A 17981-nucleotide genomic window follows, 5' to 3' on the forward strand; every position below is an offset into this window, starting at 1 on the left:
CAAATGCGCTTCAGATGCACTTTGCTCCACTTCGCGTAATCGCGATTGTACGCGCCACGATTTCCGTTGATCGTCTCGCGTCACAGAAACGATACCGATCCATGATGAGTACGTTGATAATAGCTAAGATATCTAACGCGTAAAATGTCACTCTGGTCCTGTGTTATTTTTGAAAAAATTGACCAAACTTCCCTTATTGTATATATAACATATATATAATGTATATACACATAAAATAATTTTATAATAACGAGCAATGCTCTAAGTTTCAATTATTTAAAATATTTTATAAATAATATATTTAGAATAGAGCTGACATTTTTACTTGTATCTACAATGACATATTTTTAAAAAATTAGTATAATTTAATTTATCGAACTGTTCAATAATTAACAAACTGTTGATTAAAGAATGTATAAAATTCAGTGATCGTAATTATCTTGTGTCTCGTTCTCTCTCTTTTTCTCACGTGAAGAATACCTGGCCGGATGTCCGATCGAGAAGCGTACCGGAATCGATCTGAACCATTCACGTGCGCGCGACACGTGAAGGAGGGGACGGAAGGTGGGGATCGACGAGCTAGAGAAGAAGAGGGAGCGGATGAAGAGGAAGATAGAAAAAACGTACGGAGTCTCCACTCCTGATTCATCCCAAGCATTTTTCCGAAGATGCACTGGTCAGAAGAAGAAGTGTATTGTGAAGAGAGGGCAGGGATGACCCCTTTCACTGCACCACGTTGGCACCGTCGCGTATATAAAGAGCCGAAGCGTCTGACGAAGAAGCACAAGTACCACCACCAACCCATCTGCATCTCAGGCAAAGCTCCTCTTCGTCGTCTCAGTGCCCGTGTGACAGACAGATTATGTACACTATTAAGGTAGGTACGCGCATATTGCTCGCTGAGTGCCGCGAGTTGGGTCCGGTATCCTTTTCGCGAGCGGGCCTTCCATCGCGAGAAATACGTAGAGAGTGCGAAACGAGATAGAAAGGGGACAGACAGATAGACAGACAGAGCGTTTCACTAATGTTGCAGAGCAAACTCTTTAAAAGCTAACGGATAATAAAAAGGGCATGTACAGAGAAAAACATAATAAAACGCAAATAGATGATATACAAAGTTACGCGATGAGCGAAATAAGTAAAATTGGACAGGGAGAGAGAGAGAGAGAGAATAGGGGAACATTTGCCTCGAAAATTTCAACTCATCTATCTTACGCGGAAAAGCGTCTGCGAGACGACGTTAGGTAACGACGAATGTCAGGTCCCTCGGGCGAGAAGACGTTCCGCAGTCATGAGATTAGTTTAAGTCTCGACGTCGGACCAAACCGAACCAGACCAGACTAGACGCCTTTTCGAACTCACGCGCGATTTGTCGGCGGCGATATGGGATGACATTTTGGCGAGAGTTCAGGAGTTGCGCAAGTCTCTCATTACACGTCTTTGACGTTATGTATTCGTATAATTAATGGCGCTTCGGGGCATCGTTTCGCAATCCGGGTTAAGTCTGCCCGCGATAAGTTATCAATTGCTAATTGATTGAACGCTCCATATAGTTAAGTTCGAAGACGTTGCGCGCATCCCATAATTTGTATCGCTCGGAAAAAAATGTCGAATGACGCCTTCGCGATATTTACCGCTTCCAGGACGATAAGAGAAGACGTAGACATCGAGTATTACGCGACACGTATCACTTGTCGTCTCGTTAAAGCCTGATCGAGCTGTTTAAAGTGACGCAACAGTTCGAAAAGATGTCCAAGAATTCGTTCTAATCGCTCTCCTAAGCAATTTTTTTTGCCCCTCGCACGCGTCGTCTTATAATATTTTTCAAAACGAATTATAGCGCACAGTCAGTAATCCATAATCTAAAAGGAAAAAAGACGTCGCGCAACGAACTCGAACGACTAGTGCAACGAGAGGTTTCATTTCGCGGACCGCCAGGTTATTGGTAATGGGGAAACGTTAAATCGCCCTTTCAGCGAATTATTATAAGAAAGACATTCACCCCGTGTTTCCTTTTTTTTCCTCTCCTCTCCGCTCGTCTACCCGGCCCGTCGCTCAAGGGAATAAATTTAAACGATCCTCTCCTCTCGGCTCGCGCATCCGATATCAGCGGAATTTTTCACGAGGAGTCGTTCGCGGAAACGAACCGATAAACTTTGCGCGACTTCGGCAATTTGTCCGGCTCCGCGCGCTCTCGTATATTAGTAAATATGAAATACGCCGTGCGCGCTATCGAGTAAAGAGCGTATCGCGTGTACGATGCATACGTATGCGCCGTATCGCGCACGAGGACGGGTCGTGAGAGAGCGAGAGAGAGAGAGAGAGAGAGAGACTGGGGAGAGAAAAATTTTTTAAAACCCGGGGATCTCGCTGTATCACATCGACATTCGAAAATGCTCCGTGCGTCTCATAAGTCACATTTCAGAAAATGCGTACATCTCTTTCTCTCTCGTTCCTTCTCGCTGCTGGAATATCATTATCTCTCCTCCAGTTTGAAGACGCGGAAACTTTGTTACGGAGAGAAGCTTCGAAATTCAATGCGACGTTTCGGTGCCTCGAGAATAGCAGCGAAAGAGTTAAAATACATTTTCGCAAATTCGCGCTCGCTCGATCGAAACGCAGCAGATCATATTTTTATCTTGCATTTAACGCCTAAGTTCAACTCCCTGTCTGGCTCACTGGATTTAATAACATGTGAAAATCGAGATTAGAATCAGACAGTCGGATTTAGTCGGATATGTTGTAATAATAATGAGTGGTAGTGCCCGTAATTTTCATACATTAAAGTCGAATCGAATTAAATACTGTTTGTTGCGACGGATTCGCTCATCTAAATAAGAAAATAAGCGCTAATGGCACACTAATAATAGATAATAATAGATAAAACAATAATAACAAACAGAAATATATTTTTGCCATCGCATACATTATACTGTTTGTCACACGTACACGTTTTTATTTTTACCGTTTCTTCATCCCTTGGAACTTTTTGTCGTGGCTTCTTCAACGTCTAATTCGCGATTCCATATTAATGCTGATGGTTAAATCTGATGCTAAGGCGACTTTAATGTCTCCGACGGCCGCTTCTATATTACTTAGAGGATCGTCCCGTGACCCTGCATCGCGTATCCGAGGCGAGGTAATAATAGTTTAATAATAACTTCAACGGCCATTTGAGGTATCGTTTGCGACGCGTAGTATGACGCAAGCGGCATGTGTGCTGCACGCACGCCGAATAAATGCGGAATTGCGAATATAATTGCATTGTAACGAATGGGACACTTGACAGACAGTTACGTCACACGACGTTTCCACGGCGCGGCACGTTTTTCTTTACAAATGATAATTGCGGGTGAATTCTTTCGGTACGCACATTAGCACAATGGTCCGTCGAGAGAAAGAGATGACCGTCACTTGCATGGTTGATTATTAATTAATGATTACTTGAAAACTTTGTAAGGTTTGCAAGTTACAATTTTTTTTTTGCATCCGAATCTTCTAGGCACCGCATACGTTTCATATTTGTCTTAGATTGTGTGAGATTTTACAAAGCCGTAGAAAAAGAAATCGCGAATTATATTTAACTCGACACCTTGAGAATCTCCAGTCGCATGCTAACGGTTTACGTGTCGGTGCGTGTAAAATCGCGCGCGCAGATTTTTTCTCAAGGCAGATCGGCAGATTTAATACGCGGCGGAAGCGCATATCCGCGTGCGCGTTCTTCCCGCTCGCGGCGCGCGGCGTAGAGCGCGTCATTGAAGTCGGAATTCTCAATGTCAGCTCATCGAGTAAAGGTATATCGATTTCCGCGGTAATCTTCAATGGAGGCGGCGCGCCGCAGAAAAATTGCCGTATCTCATATCTCGCTAATCATATTTCATTACCCGTCCCGGTAATACAATCGGCTACACCGCGAGATTATTTTCAAATTACGGCATCGTCCGCGCCGCGCGCTTACGAAAGGCGATTCCTGGATTACTGTCGTCGTTACAACGTAATCAAGCACGCTGCAAAGATCAACACTGTTAACAATCTCGAGTGCTTCCAACCTGAGGGCAAACGCGAAATTCCAATCCGTTCTTCGACTAAAAGTCCAAGCAGATGTCAATGCAAAACTTTCGCTCGTGAAAGGTTTAGAAGGCGCTTCGCTCTTCGAATCTGCCTCGTCAACGGAAAAGCTTCGAACGGAAATTCTATTTATAGCCGTGTTAAAGAATCCTCTTCTCGAGCTTGACTTTCATCTTGAATTCACTTCGCCGTACATGGTACACATAACTTCGACGTTTGCTCTCGAATGATAAACGACAGGGCCGTTATCAATCTCCCAAACGATTTTAACGCCGTTAACGCTAAAATCGGCCGACGCAGAAAAAAAAAATATTTTGTTGATGTAGACAGATGTCACGATCAAAATGTATCGTTAATTTTTGTATCTGCTAGAATTTTGACTGTCAAATATAAAATTGGTAAATTCTGCTTCTGTCAGGTAGATTGATTAAATGCAATACATACACATATCACTGTATTTGCATCATTTATCTGCTTCAGTTAATTTTTACACACATACAATTTTTGCTCTAGTTGCAACATCCTTTTTTTTTTTAGTGCGAGGTACTCAACGTTGAACGCGCTTCGAACAAGCGAGCATTTCCTACGCGAATTTACATCGGGAGGCAAGAAGCGCCTTCATTTGCTTCCCGCTTTCATAATTCGTGTTATTGCACGTTGCACAGAGATCGGTGGTCCGATGTCGTCGTCGCATGATAATTCCCGCCGCTTCTGTCTCTCTCTCCTCTCACCTGTCCTCCGCGCGGAGATTTTCCGCGCTCCGTCGTTTTTCCGGCCGCTTAATAAGCGATGCGTTGTCGATCAATTAGCATCTCATACAACGAATCGTTTGCCGACATAACAATTACGTGAGCGCGAGGCGTGAAACAATCCCGCGGCGTTCGCGCAATCGGTCGAAAAGAGAGGAAGGGAAAAAAAAATAGAAGGAGAGAAGATGATCTTGTCGGAGCCCCGCGGCACCTCGGGACACGTCGTAACGAACATTAACAACGTCGACCTTCTGCCTCCCTCGAAATTACGTGTATTGAGAGGCAATTAGCGGTCTCCGGTTGGCCGGTTAACGGGAAAGCAAATGTCGATCCTCGATATAAGCACGTTTGCATAAGTAGTTTTCTCGACGAAAGTTCGTGCTCGCCGCAAAAGCAGCAGGCTCGTTCGCTCGTACTCGTCAAAAGTATCGATCTTCCTGCAATTGAGGGGAGAGGGGGGGGGGGATGGAGAATATGAAAGGATTAAGCTTAGTTTTACGGAACTTCTGGTTAGCGGTTTTAATTATCCCGCCGCGATGACGCTCGCGAAAGAATCCCAATCTGAAACTCAATCTTGATTTTCCTCGAAGAAGGCGCGGAAAAAAAAACGGGGAGATCTGTTATAACTTCGCGAATTTGAATGAACAGCCTCCGACGGAACGTCACGAAAATTACAATGAGACTAGGAAGGATTTGATAACTCTTTTATCCTCCCCTCCTTCCTTTCCTCCTCCCTCCTGTTTTGCATTATGCTCGCGAATACACCGGTGATTTTCTATCGCTTGATTAATGCGAGCGACGCTACACGGAAATCATGGACTATTGTAAATTGCACGTGACAGCTTTGTTAATCCAACGAGCTTTGCCGGGACGGCTCTTTAATCGCTCGTTGCTCGATTAACGGGAAATCAATCGAAACGATCCTCTGATGCGCGTTTCATCGCGCCTGCACTCGCGTGTGTTTAAATTGAAAATCAAAAATCTCTGACTCTGCTGAAATTCGCACAGCCGACTATTATTAATTGGAATTAACTGCGCGAGTTTGAAATCGGCGAGTTTAAAATCCGCTTCGAACAGAGGCGAAACGATATCTAATGTGCGCGGTAAAACAATTTACCGTTTTGCCCCGTTTTACAATTTTCCCTCGTAAACAGGTTATTATCATTACTTATGTAACAGCAATGAATTTGAGAATAAGTAAACGGGATAAAACAAGTTCATATGCATAACATTTCAATTAGAGATTAAGCAGCGGTGGCAAGACCTACAAGCATCCACATTCCGATTTTTTAACTACGCTTAAGCAACGTTGCACAAGTGTATCGTAATATTAGTTTTTTTAATTCCGCGATTCAAAATTCCGCTTCGAAAAAGTGAAGCAGCGAAGCGGCGGCGAACAAACTGAAACCAGTTGACATTTGTAACACGATGATTTCTGATCTCTATCCCCCTACGCCCTCCCCTCCCTTCTCCCTGTCCTTCGTCCCGACTGATTTGAAGTCTGATGAAGTTCGTGAATGAAATTATACGTTCACTCGGCGCGTTCACGAGAAAAACGGGCGCGTTGCTCGGCATCACTTTCGTCCTGTCATTACACGCCGTATTTCATAATGTCATTTGCAACTGACGTAACGCCGCGCCGTGCAGTTTCTAAGCATTATCGTCCTCGAGTTTGCCCTTTGCAACCGTGCCCCGCGCACGTATGCAACACGTGCGCGTGCACGGTCGACCCATTTCGCGTGTACTTTCACGAATTCTATGAATATTCGAGCAAGCCGAAAGGCTTGCGCGATATGTCGAGGACCGGCGCGCCATTGTCCGCCGGTCTCTATTCTCGCGATACGCGCAAACTTTGAAAGTACGCCACGCCGGGACTCGATCACACGGGACTTATCGTCGATCAGTTTCGTCGCCAGGAAATTCGAAGGGACCTGCCGGAAGGATTTCAGCTTTTGGTCCCGGGAAATTACACGTTTTACACCGAACGTGACTTATAATTGGACGGCTCGATCTTTCTTCTTTCCGGTTTTTGTCACCTTTTTTTTTCTCGTGAAAATTCCACGTTTACGACGCGTCGTGATTACGGAGGATCGCGAGGATTACGCGTTTGACGCGGTAATAAAACCAATGCGCGTTCTCGCTATTCGGCCAGCATCGGGGCATTAAAGCGACATTACGCGCGCGACTATAACGCGACGGTGTGGTAACAGTAGATTTTCCACGCTCACGAAATACGATGAGTTCAAATTCCGTGAGTTCCAGTTGCGACTTTCGACGACGTAGCGCCGCTTCATCTCGCTCGTGAACGATGTGTACCTTTTTTTTTCTAAAATTTTGTAAAGCATCTCATCCTGAAGGTAATTTTTATTCGTAGTATTATCGAACGATCGATCTACATAAAGTATTTGTTGACAGGTTCTGGTGGCGGTCGTACTTTGTACGACAGGCGTATTGAGCGCACCCCAAAGGGGCGCGCCAGGCTCGGAGAAGGATGCGGTAATTACATCTCAACAGCTCGAAGTCAATTTTGACGGCAACTATGTCAACAAGTAAGTTACGGCTTCACATATTTTTTAACGAGTCAAGTTCTATTTAAAATAATTATTTAAACGAAATCATGCCAAACACAAAAAGATGGCTCTCCATTTAATCGAGCGCGAAGTAAATACAGTGAGATAATGACGAGCGATATCCCGTTGAAATTTTTTCTCCATTATTATGTAAGAAATTATGCCGTCGTCGACGAATCCGCCGTCATTCGCGAAAATTCTTTTGTATATAACGTGAACACATTCCCCGCGACCCACGCGAAGACGCTCGTATCCTTTTCGCCTACCGACCGCACACGAAGAAGACAATCGATACGGAGATGGTCGACAGGTACATGCATGCCATCAGGCACCTGATGACACCGGTCTATCGGCGCGGCTGCCAATTGTCGCCCACGACGGTCGGCGTTCTGCATAACTCCATTGTTATGCGCGAGTGGGAGCATTCGCTACTGTGCCGAGGACTTCTCCGACCGTTTCTATTTTCTCTCTTTGCCGTCTAAATACCATCCGAGGCCGCGTGACGCCTCTTGAATTTGCTTACGGTTCGCGGATGCATTTATTGATCGATCGCTGAAATGATCGTCGATGACAGCAGAATTTGGTTTGTTCTCGTCTGTCATGCTGATTGAGTTGTCGAGCTGATGAATTGCACTCGCGAAGTATCTTGCTTCATCAACAAGAATATGCATTCCGATCAAGGATCGCTTTTTCCTAATCATATTTTATCATATTTTTAATAATGTATAAATTATATTCTTAATTTACAATATTTACATATATAGAAAATTAAATTAAAATATATAATAATATATAAAATTTAAAAGATTTGCCGAATGTTGTTACCAAAAGTGTGTGACGTGATCGTTTATCCCGCAGCTTCGAGACGAGCAATGGTATCAGCCATCAGGAATCAGGCCAGCCGAAACAAGTGGAACAAGAGACGCCGGTGGTCTCGCAGGGCGCGGACTCGTACGTGGCGCCGGACGGTCAACAGGTCAGCATCACGTGGGTAGCGGACGAGAACGGTTTCCAGGTGCAGGGCTCTCACATCCCCACGGCGCCGCCTATTCCACCAGAGATCCAAAGGGCGCTCGAATGGAACGCCGCTCACCCCGAGGAGGATGATGACAGACAGGCCGGCAGACCACCGCAAAGAGGTGAGGCTTTTGTGGTCATCAATTAAATAACGCACCAAGTAAAGTCCGGACCTCGCGTTCGTGTCAATTTTGAATTATTCAGTTGAGTGCTGCATCTCGTCGGTGTCTCGGTACTGGCGCAAAAGAGGTTTAGTATTTGGTAACAAATGATTAAACGCGAGATTGTTTAGAATTTTGCGTGTAAATTAGTTGTACTTGTTGTCGAAAGCCAAAAAGTTTAATATGTTTTTGTTTAATCTGAGAAATTTACGAAATCGTGAAACACGCATGCACGGGGTCAGCATACAAAATTTATCGCGAGCTCGAGAACACAATTTAGGGGGGATTAATAATCAAGTGTGCGACTTCAAAAGGCACGGCGTTTGAAACAGCGTTCCATCCCACCCCTCCCTTCCTCCCCCTCCCCCCCCAAGGGACATCACTCGCGTGACCGCATGTCGCTGCACGGAAATGAAGTTTCTTTGTTCTCCAACCGGGGGTTTAATTAATTTTGTAATTGGAAGAAGCGCCTTCGTCTGGAGTGGACGATTAAACCGCGCGGTTTTTCGTTTTTGTTTTCCCCCGCGCACTGAAATTTCCGCGCCGTGCGGAATTCTTCTGCGTAACGGAAAACGGTTGACCGAAATAACCGAATTATCGCACGACGGAAAACACACGGGTTCCGACGGCTAAGCCGACCGGCAAAAGGGTCGCAGCAGATCCCGCGAAATTGATTTACGTCAGACGACTACGATCATCGTTTCCCTCCGCAACCCGTTCTGATCGCGCAACGCATTTAAATATGGCTTTGTGCGTTAAGCGATGTCTCGTCCTCTGTGCTTCTGACAAACAGCGGAGGGATGGGAGGGGGTAAATCAGTTTACTCAATCGCAGTTCGGCGGCAGTAGCTCACCGAGGCATCTCGCTGTGGCACCGTTTAATTCACTTTGGTCCTGAACTCGAAATTGAAATTGGCCCGAATACGGGCGAATACCGGTGAACCGAAAATATCTTTGTGGCGACCGCGCACCGGGAACGAAAACAATTTCGGTGTACGTTAACCGCTTTCACGGAGCAAAATCCGGTTAATCCGCGCACCGGGGGATACCCGCGGAAGACTTTTCGTATTTCGCCGATAAATAAAAGTCCCGCCCGGGAACCAGAACGAGGTGCAGAAACGGAAGAACGGATGGCGCATGTATTGAGAGTCGTAATGGCTTCCCGAATTACCGATCTTCAACGTAGACTTAAATTCTCTCCGTTTCCTTGCCACTATCTCATACTTTATCTTTAAGTTTCATATATAATATTTATTAATTTCTTTTAAAGTTACTTTTTTGGAGATATATCATGTTGTCGATAGTTTGCGAAAAAAATTCCACGAAGCCAGTTTATATTGTACTCTCACGAATTTCTCTGTCCACACATACACGGAATGCACGGAACATAAATAAAGCGTCTATCTACCTGCAACTGTGTTACCGTGCCACCGGCTCTGCGACGCGCATCTCGCGTTAAATATTTTAGGCGCCGTTCTTCATGCTCACAGTCTCCCCTTCTGTTGCAGGTTAATCAGCCCAACTTTACCTCAAACGTGACCTGATTCCGAGCCAGCTTGCCATGGACAGAACCGACCCCGAGCTTTCAAAACGCAAACACATAAAAATAAATATAGTGTGGTATATTAATTAATCTAGGATACAAACGTAACCCGAAGACAAAGCATGAGACACCGGTATATAATAAGCTATGTACTCCCGAGATTCTTTATCTTATCTTGTATAGATGAAAAATAAAGCGCACTGTTCAGCAGTTTCACCGAGGGAGAGAATGCCCGTGCCCCCGACGCACGCGCGCCGCCTCCGCACGCAAGAAACGAGAACGACACGCGCGTGCAAACCGTTTTTTTTTTTTTAACGCGTGCGTCGAACGTTAATAGTATATATGTATACTTAACTTGTGATTTTTGTATATAAATAAAAGCGTTTTGCCCAAGTTGGAAATATCTTATTGTAATTCTACTGTCATTGCTGCATTTCCCTCTTCCATCGCCGTCCCTTTTTTCCACTCGAAGAAAATTAATGACATCACACTTAATCCTATCAAACTCAAATAAATTATTCCTTTAAATGCTATGTATCTTTTTACAGATTTATTAACAGACTGCGATCAAATTTGGATTTTTATATTATTTTCTAAAGTTTTATTCTTTTCTACCTCGTATTGTAGTTTTTTTGTATACATTTTCATATGGATTTATTCTGTTTTTTTTTTTTTTTTATTGTATGGTAATGTCTGAGAGTAAAGTTTGTAAAGAAGCTTGAGAGAAAATGACGTTTACAAGCGCTCCTTGGAACGCCACTTTTGATTACACAGACCGCTTTTTGGCCCTTCATTTTTCACGAAATCGCCCGAACGTGCGTTCTCCAACGAGAACGCGCATACCGGAGTCTGTTATTTAGATATCGAGCCTCCAGAATTGCGTGCGCGCGGATAATTTTACGAGGAGGAGGACACTTCGGAGGAGAAGCTTTTCGCTTAACATGCGCTTCACATTGGCCGTAAAACGACATAAGTATAAGCGAATGTTAAATAACGGCCGGAGCGTACGCGCGCGTTTTACGCCGTAAAAATGTCTTTCCTCTTTATCTCGCTTGCGCTATATAGCTCTCTCGTCTCTCGCAGAAAGGTTAAAAACTGCGAGTACGTCTTCGGCATCGTGCCGTTATTATGCAATTTTGCCTCGCGCAGATTTTCAATCTGCCCATTCTCCGACGGAGTGAATGTTAGCATCATCGAGCGCGAGCAAACGCCCGGCGTACCTACCTGCCCCGCGAGAGCCTCGCTCCTCTAACAATAAGTGTTAAATAAAAAATCTGATCACTTGCATCGCGAGTACTATTACATGGCGAAGAGTGTGAAGCGCGGGAGACATCTGCGGCTTCAATTTTAACGACCCCCTCCCTCGTATCGAAATATCGTTACGATGCGTATCCCGTTGCGGGTATCGGGTACATTTTATGGCGATTGACAGGGTAATTCAATAGTGAGTAATGAAACTGCGTTGCGCAAACCATCGAAGAGAACCGCTAAAATGAAACGTCCGGTAAACGTGACATAATTCTTCTTTCTGTGTAATAACAGACATTGCATTTACCTACACCATTTCGATAATAAATAGCTGTTTCGATTATCTCGCTCTCGTCAAGCTTGTGTGTTTTTCGTCGTAATGCGCGGAGCGCATTTACATAATTCAGACATTTTAACAAAAATCTAATGGGCTTCCAATATTATAATTACATTGTTTTTAATGCTCAACGTTGCAAATTGCGGAAACTATTTTAGATGTTTTTTTCTCTAAAGATTGATTAATATCAAACAAAGAATAACCAATTAAAATTAAAAATTGATGAACAATTTTGCAATAATTTTCTAAATATCTTTTTTGTCGTTATAAATTCTTGTAAAATTTACATATCTAAAAAGATTGCTACTTTCATGAGTATTAATTTTAAAATTAATCAAGATTTAATTTTTACATATTCTTCTAGATTTTGTGCATTTCAAGAAAAGAAAAAATCAAGGAAAAAATACGACTTGACTTATTTTAATTACAATATTTATTTAATTTTTAGAAATATTTAATATGCAGTTTTGTATAGCTATAAATAGCAAAGAACGTGTCTCAATAAATGCAAATTAATTCTCAAAAGACGTATATGAGCAGTATATATCACTTAATTAACGCCTAATAAAAGGGGTGGTTATAAAAAGAATATAAATGACGGCAAAAAAGCTCGATGTACACGAAAATTGCAACAAAAGGAGTCGCATAGGGATAAATGAGCTAACCCATCGTACACTGCAGCTGTCGGGCGTTAACGATAAAAAATCATCCGAGTGCCATGCACATCGATCGCGAAAGGAATTCCGTGGAAAAACGAGTGGGTATATAACGTATGTTTCAAAGGTTAAAACACTACGTGCACTTACAACGTACTTGAACTCTGTATCCATTTATGCAACTTTGTATAGAAGCACACGCGAACGACACTGCGGTATTTTGAACTTTTTTTTAAACTCATCTGAAGCTTATAAGGTTTGAGAAGAATTTTGAAGAATTTACAATATAATTGCATGTAAGATTTCACTCACACAGCGTTCAGGCTCGCTTTTCTTACGGATTTCCAAAAAAAAATGGCGTAGCGTTGAAACGTTGCCGATAAATTAATGGTAACGAGATAAATTAAGAGTGATGAAGGCGCAGCGATAGAAGCGCAGAATTCCCGATTTTGGATTCGCGGTGCGAAGGCTCACTCGGGTATAAAAGCGTCTCTTTTGTAGTTTGCCTCGGTCTGTAATAAAGGTTCGAACCGGTATCACCGTGGCATTTGAAGCAATACGCCGATACCACGGTGCACTGCTATCTATAAAAGGAGGAGACGGTGGATAAACGCTCGTCAGTAGTACCGTGCACGCAATATCTGAAAAACGAAGCAGTTGAGGTAAGAGTCTCGCAGAATCGTCCGTCAGTCAAATCTCAAGCGACGCTATACTGCATTCACCGGTTTTTCTGCGGATAATTATGTCCAAGAAGCTCCAGACGCGAAAGTCTTGTAATTATTTATTTGGAACGAACTTTTCATTGCTTTTACAAAAAAATTCTGCACGTTACATAAATACCGGACATAAACGAAATAGTAAGTCTTCCGTGTCACATTTACAATTCTCATGTTTCATTTCCGATATTGCATTTGTACATTCTTTTTTTATTGCGCCATACAAATTTTGTTGTTTGGAAAATGACGTAAATCAAACTTTGTAATAGAAATTTTAATAAAAATTAATAAATCACATACAACAACGGATTTATGGCTAACGGTCGAGCGTGTTAGACGAATCTTCTTCCTAATGTACCTTCGATACTGCCCAGGATGAATCCGCATTTAATTATCTTGCTGAGCCTGGCGGCGGTAATATCGGCGGCAAATGAGCCGATAGCCATCGTCAGACAGGAGCAGGACATCAGCCCGGACGGTAGCTACTTTCTGAGATGGGAGAGCGCCAACGGAATTACCTTCGAGGAGCAGGGCGTTCAGAAGAATTCAGGCCAGAAGGACAAGGAGGCTGAGGAGGTACGCGGCTCGGCGTCCTGGACCGCGCCCGACGGGCAGAAAATTAATCTCGGCTGGCTGGCAGACGAGAATGGCGCCGTTTTCCAAGGAGCGCATCTGCCAACCCCGCCACCCACGCCGGAAATTCCGCCTGCCATCAAGCGCGCCCTCGACTGGATAGCCGCTCATCCCTACCAGGAGGAGAGAAACAAAGTGTAACTGATGCACCTCTCGCTGCAGACACGTTGAAGGATCGTATTACATACGTTTCGCTTGACATCTAATAATATGTAAAAAAAAAAGACAAGTACTTTATATAAAATATTTTGTATGTCGGAGAAAGATGCGATTTAATTCCCGACTCCTCGTCGACTACTGTCGTTGTTTCGCGAAATTGTATTTGGTTTTAAGTGCATTCCACGTGCGATCAATTGCAATAATTGTGATATCGAATTGTGTTTGTGATAAATGCGATATTGAAAGATTTGATTACGGAAGTAGACTGAGTTACAAAATCGATTACTAAAATTGATAGCAACTTGTTTAATATTATAACATCATTAAGAAATAAACGCTTTCAATTATATTATTGGAAAATATTGCATTGTCATATTTACTTCTGTATCGCAATTATTCCTATTAGCCACAATTTAAACTAAACGATTCTATCAATCTGATTGATCATAGACAACACATATGCAGAGAGATGGAGGGAGTTATTGATTTAAGAGCAGAACATTTTGTAAGTTAAAAAAAAATTCAGAATATTTACACATATTTAGCAATATATAAATTTACAAATTTACGAATGTACATTGTTTTATTAATTTTGAATGTACGCAAAAATAATTACTATATGAACTATACGTTATGACGAAATTCTTGATCTGTAATCTTTGGATACTTATATTTAAATTAAACAAAAAGATCTTTTCAGTTAAGAAGAATCTTTCTGCCTCTTGACGACGGAAAGATTCTGACAGTTAAACAATCATAAGAGGGATGAGGGGCAAATATTTGGCCTCTTGCGGCTTACGGTTGCTTTCTTCGCCTACTTTGTTAGAGAATTCGCAAGAATATTCCGAGAGCGGCTACTTGACGCGAGACTAGTAAACTCACTCAAGTTAAATGTGGACAGACGACTATGCGGTAATAGAAAAATCGGGGTCAAAAATGATCATTGCGGTGAAGAAAGAAGACAGATCGTTATGTAAGCGAATGATAGCGAGAGTTCTTGCTGCAGTACTGTCGACTATATACTATCTTCTCGAAACAGAGATTATTACTATAATTAGCGAAACAGTTCAAACACCAGGTAATTACGCTAACAGTAAAATGCACAAACATTCTGAAACGGTTTTAATATACTTTTTGTTAAATTCTTACATTTTTAATAACTTATATAATATATTTTCAATTACTTAATTAGTTTATTATATATTTATTATATATTTAATAATTGGATGTATTAAATATCATTTGATATTAAAATATCAAAGAAAATTAAATTAAGGATCAAATTAAAAACTTTAAAAAAATGCAAAGAAATATCTCACAGTTTAGTCCAAAATTATGTAATTAATAAAATATGAACAATTCATGCATATTGCATTTGGCATATATTGTATCGCAGTAATTGGTGTTTCGCGCTATTACTCGCCCAAGTTAAACGTGCGAATACAAATAGACTAATTAAACCTCTTCTTCAAAATCTTTTTTTTTTTTAATATTAACTTTCCTTTTATTTCTATTTTAATCACCGATTTTTTTTAATTTAAAATGATTATAATTGCAAAATGAACGCACACGTAAACAAACATAGACTACTCGTTCTGCGGAAATATTCACGTACGCCAATTATAACGTTAAATTGTTTACGGAGGTGCCGGTATATGTGTATGTGTTCCGCCCGTGCGCCACCGCATTTAATTTGATAATTAATACCAAGCGGCCGCTTCATAATTCGGTTATAAATTCCGCGAATCATGTTTCTTGATTGCGGTACCAATTTCGATTCGACGGCACGATCATAATCAGTATTTGTTAAATCGCGAGCACAAATAAGACTGCGATAGATGGAATTAATCGAGGCCAGATAATCAAATTTATGATACTATTAATAAACATTATGAGTCGTCGCCGGTATCATGCCGATGTATCGCCGATACGTGCATCCTAATGCGCATTCAAATTAATATTTTGACAAATGCGAAATTGTTATAATATTTGTGAATTATAGCGGTATCGATAACGCAACAGCAGGTACATTTTCTGCTGTACTACCGCGATAAATACCAGAAGAGACGCGTTTTAGCACACTTTCTCTAACCGCGAATAATAAAGCCTTGCTGTATAAAGAATCTCGTTATGCTAACAGTGCGGTAAGTAAACAATTAAATAATTTTTTCCAATTAATTTCCAAGTAATTTAAATGTAAAATTCAATTTTTATATAAAAAAGAAACATTTATATGAGTTATTATTTTAATGAAATCTTTTGTCTTAATTTTTTCATAGATATCACTAAAATTTCTCTTTGCAAATATAAAAAATATAGCTTTTAATCCAATTTTGAGTAATGTATGCAATTTATCAACTAATTCTTAGTCAAAACAGAGAGTGCACTTTTGGGAAAAATGATTTGAGGATTGCATACAATTTGTTTTCTCTTTTTCTCTCTCTATGGGAATAAACTTTGAAAGATTCATAACCGAGCGCGAGCTTGCGCGCCAGAAGATTTATATAAGTTGTTGTTACGTGATGGTGTAACAAATTTAGAACACGACTCACGTCGCGCAAAACGGCAGTACATGACGAATGTCGCGGCGCCTGCGGTGAAAGTTCAACTAGAATGCCGCGAGGTATAATCGGTTCCGGTTCCTCCACCCTTGCGAAGCTGTCGGACGTCAACGTCAATGTGTCGAATCGGACTCCTAGACGACCTTTTCGAAAGTCCTCGGATAGATGACTGGTCCGCGAAAACGGCACCGCGCATTTAGATTATTCGCGGTATCACCGTGACGGATTAATTTCTCGATATCGGGGAAGCGCGGCGCGTTCCTCACTATTCGCCGATCATTAAGAGAGATGAAAGCGGTGGAGAAAAGAAACGCTTTAACACTGATTTGTATCTCCTATATCTTAGAAATGACATGGAGTGACAGCCTTTGGAGAATTCGATTGCTCTGTACATCGTTCCTCTTTAGATAGCAGATCTCTTTGTGCGGATATGTGAAGGTTCCATCGGTAATATCGTCGCGGGATGAAAAGAGTCATGAGAAGAACGTGTCAGAGCTAATTTATATTTATCGTATATTAGCGCGGAATGACAGCTTGTCTCGGTCTTCTGCGCTTGGTGAAGGAACATTTTTATTAATCTTTGACTACTACAGCAAGATCGCAGGACTCGCGCAGAAAAAAAAAACAATATGGGACGTTAGTATCGACTTAAAATTAATCAACGATCTAATTAACAATTATTGTTTTATATTATAAGAAAGAAATTATATTCTTGCTTGTTTTGATAATAATTGTACGAACAAATTTTAATTCTTAAAGATATTGTTATTTTCTACTTTTTTCCCATAAAAATTATTCTTGAATAATGAAAACGTTTCTTTATAATACTTCAATAAAATTGTTCATGTAAACTAATTATATCGGTTCAATGTGCTAACATCTCATTTCAATATTTAATACGTTTCAAAAATAAAGATGTTCTTAAAAGAAAAATGGGTTTTTTTTATGCGAATGCAGTCGTCATAAAAAGATATTGAAAAATACAGTTTTCAGACTTCTGTCACGAAACTACTCAAATAAAGTTATGTAGCGTTATATGTGTTTACGAATTGAGATTTATCTGACTCTGTTGTACTTCTGTTGTAACAATTACCTCACTCGAGCTTGATCGTGGCAGGCTTATATAAGGATTAAATTTAATTAGATTGTTACCCGGTACCATGAATACGTGAATTGTTATTAACGCTCGAGCGGTTAAGTAAACAAGCCCCATCGAGATGTCTAAACTCTCGTTGCACCAGGCGCAATCAAAGTTATTCCCGCGGTCTCCATGTGACGCGCGTTACATAAGGCGCACGTCTTTGTCCAGTGTACGTGATTGATTAATGATAGCGAGCAAGGTCCGCTGTAATAAAGACGCGCGCGGCAGCTGTGTTTACAGCGGTGTAATATCTTACGGTAATAGCGTTCCGCGACTTTCTATCGTAAATCAGTTCGACGTAATCACGAGGACCGACATGTCTACTATATTCGTAGACGATTGTTAACGTTCGAATAATATGAGATTCGCTATTCTTATTTTTTCACTGCGTACCGGATTGTGACTTAAATTCCGAAAAGGATC

At 41.6% G+C, this 17981-nt stretch overlaps 2 protein-coding genes across 2 annotated transcripts; both read left to right on the forward strand.

The window, feature by feature from the left end:
- The first annotated feature begins 723 nt into the window (after nucleotides 1-723).
- LOC105830928 (endocuticle structural glycoprotein SgAbd-1) lies at nucleotides 724-10323 on the forward strand. The gene is made up of 4 exons (XM_012670654.2): nucleotides 724-877; nucleotides 7233-7366; nucleotides 8246-8526; nucleotides 10073-10323. Exons 1-4 carry the CDS (start codon nucleotides 863-865, stop codon nucleotides 10075-10077), a joined length of 435 nt encoding a protein of 144 aa, XP_012526108.1. The 5' UTR covers nucleotides 724-862; the 3' UTR covers nucleotides 10078-10323.
- Nucleotides 10324-12048: 1725 nt separating this feature from the next.
- On the forward strand, nucleotides 12049-13957 carry LOC105830922 (endocuticle structural glycoprotein SgAbd-8). Its single transcript, XM_012670647.3, has 2 exons — nucleotides 12049-13010; nucleotides 13439-13957. The coding sequence occupies exon 2, from the start codon at nucleotides 13440-13442 to the stop codon at nucleotides 13836-13838; it is 399 nt and encodes a 132-aa protein (XP_012526101.1). The 5' UTR covers nucleotides 12049-13010; nucleotide 13439; the 3' UTR covers nucleotides 13839-13957.
- The last annotated feature ends 4024 nt before the right edge of the window (nucleotides 13958-17981 follow it).

This window comes from Monomorium pharaonis, chromosome 4, assembly GCF_013373865.1.
Source record: "Monomorium pharaonis isolate MP-MQ-018 chromosome 4, ASM1337386v2, whole genome shotgun sequence".
NCBI classification, from domain to species: domain Eukaryota; kingdom Metazoa; phylum Arthropoda; class Insecta; order Hymenoptera; family Formicidae; genus Monomorium; species Monomorium pharaonis.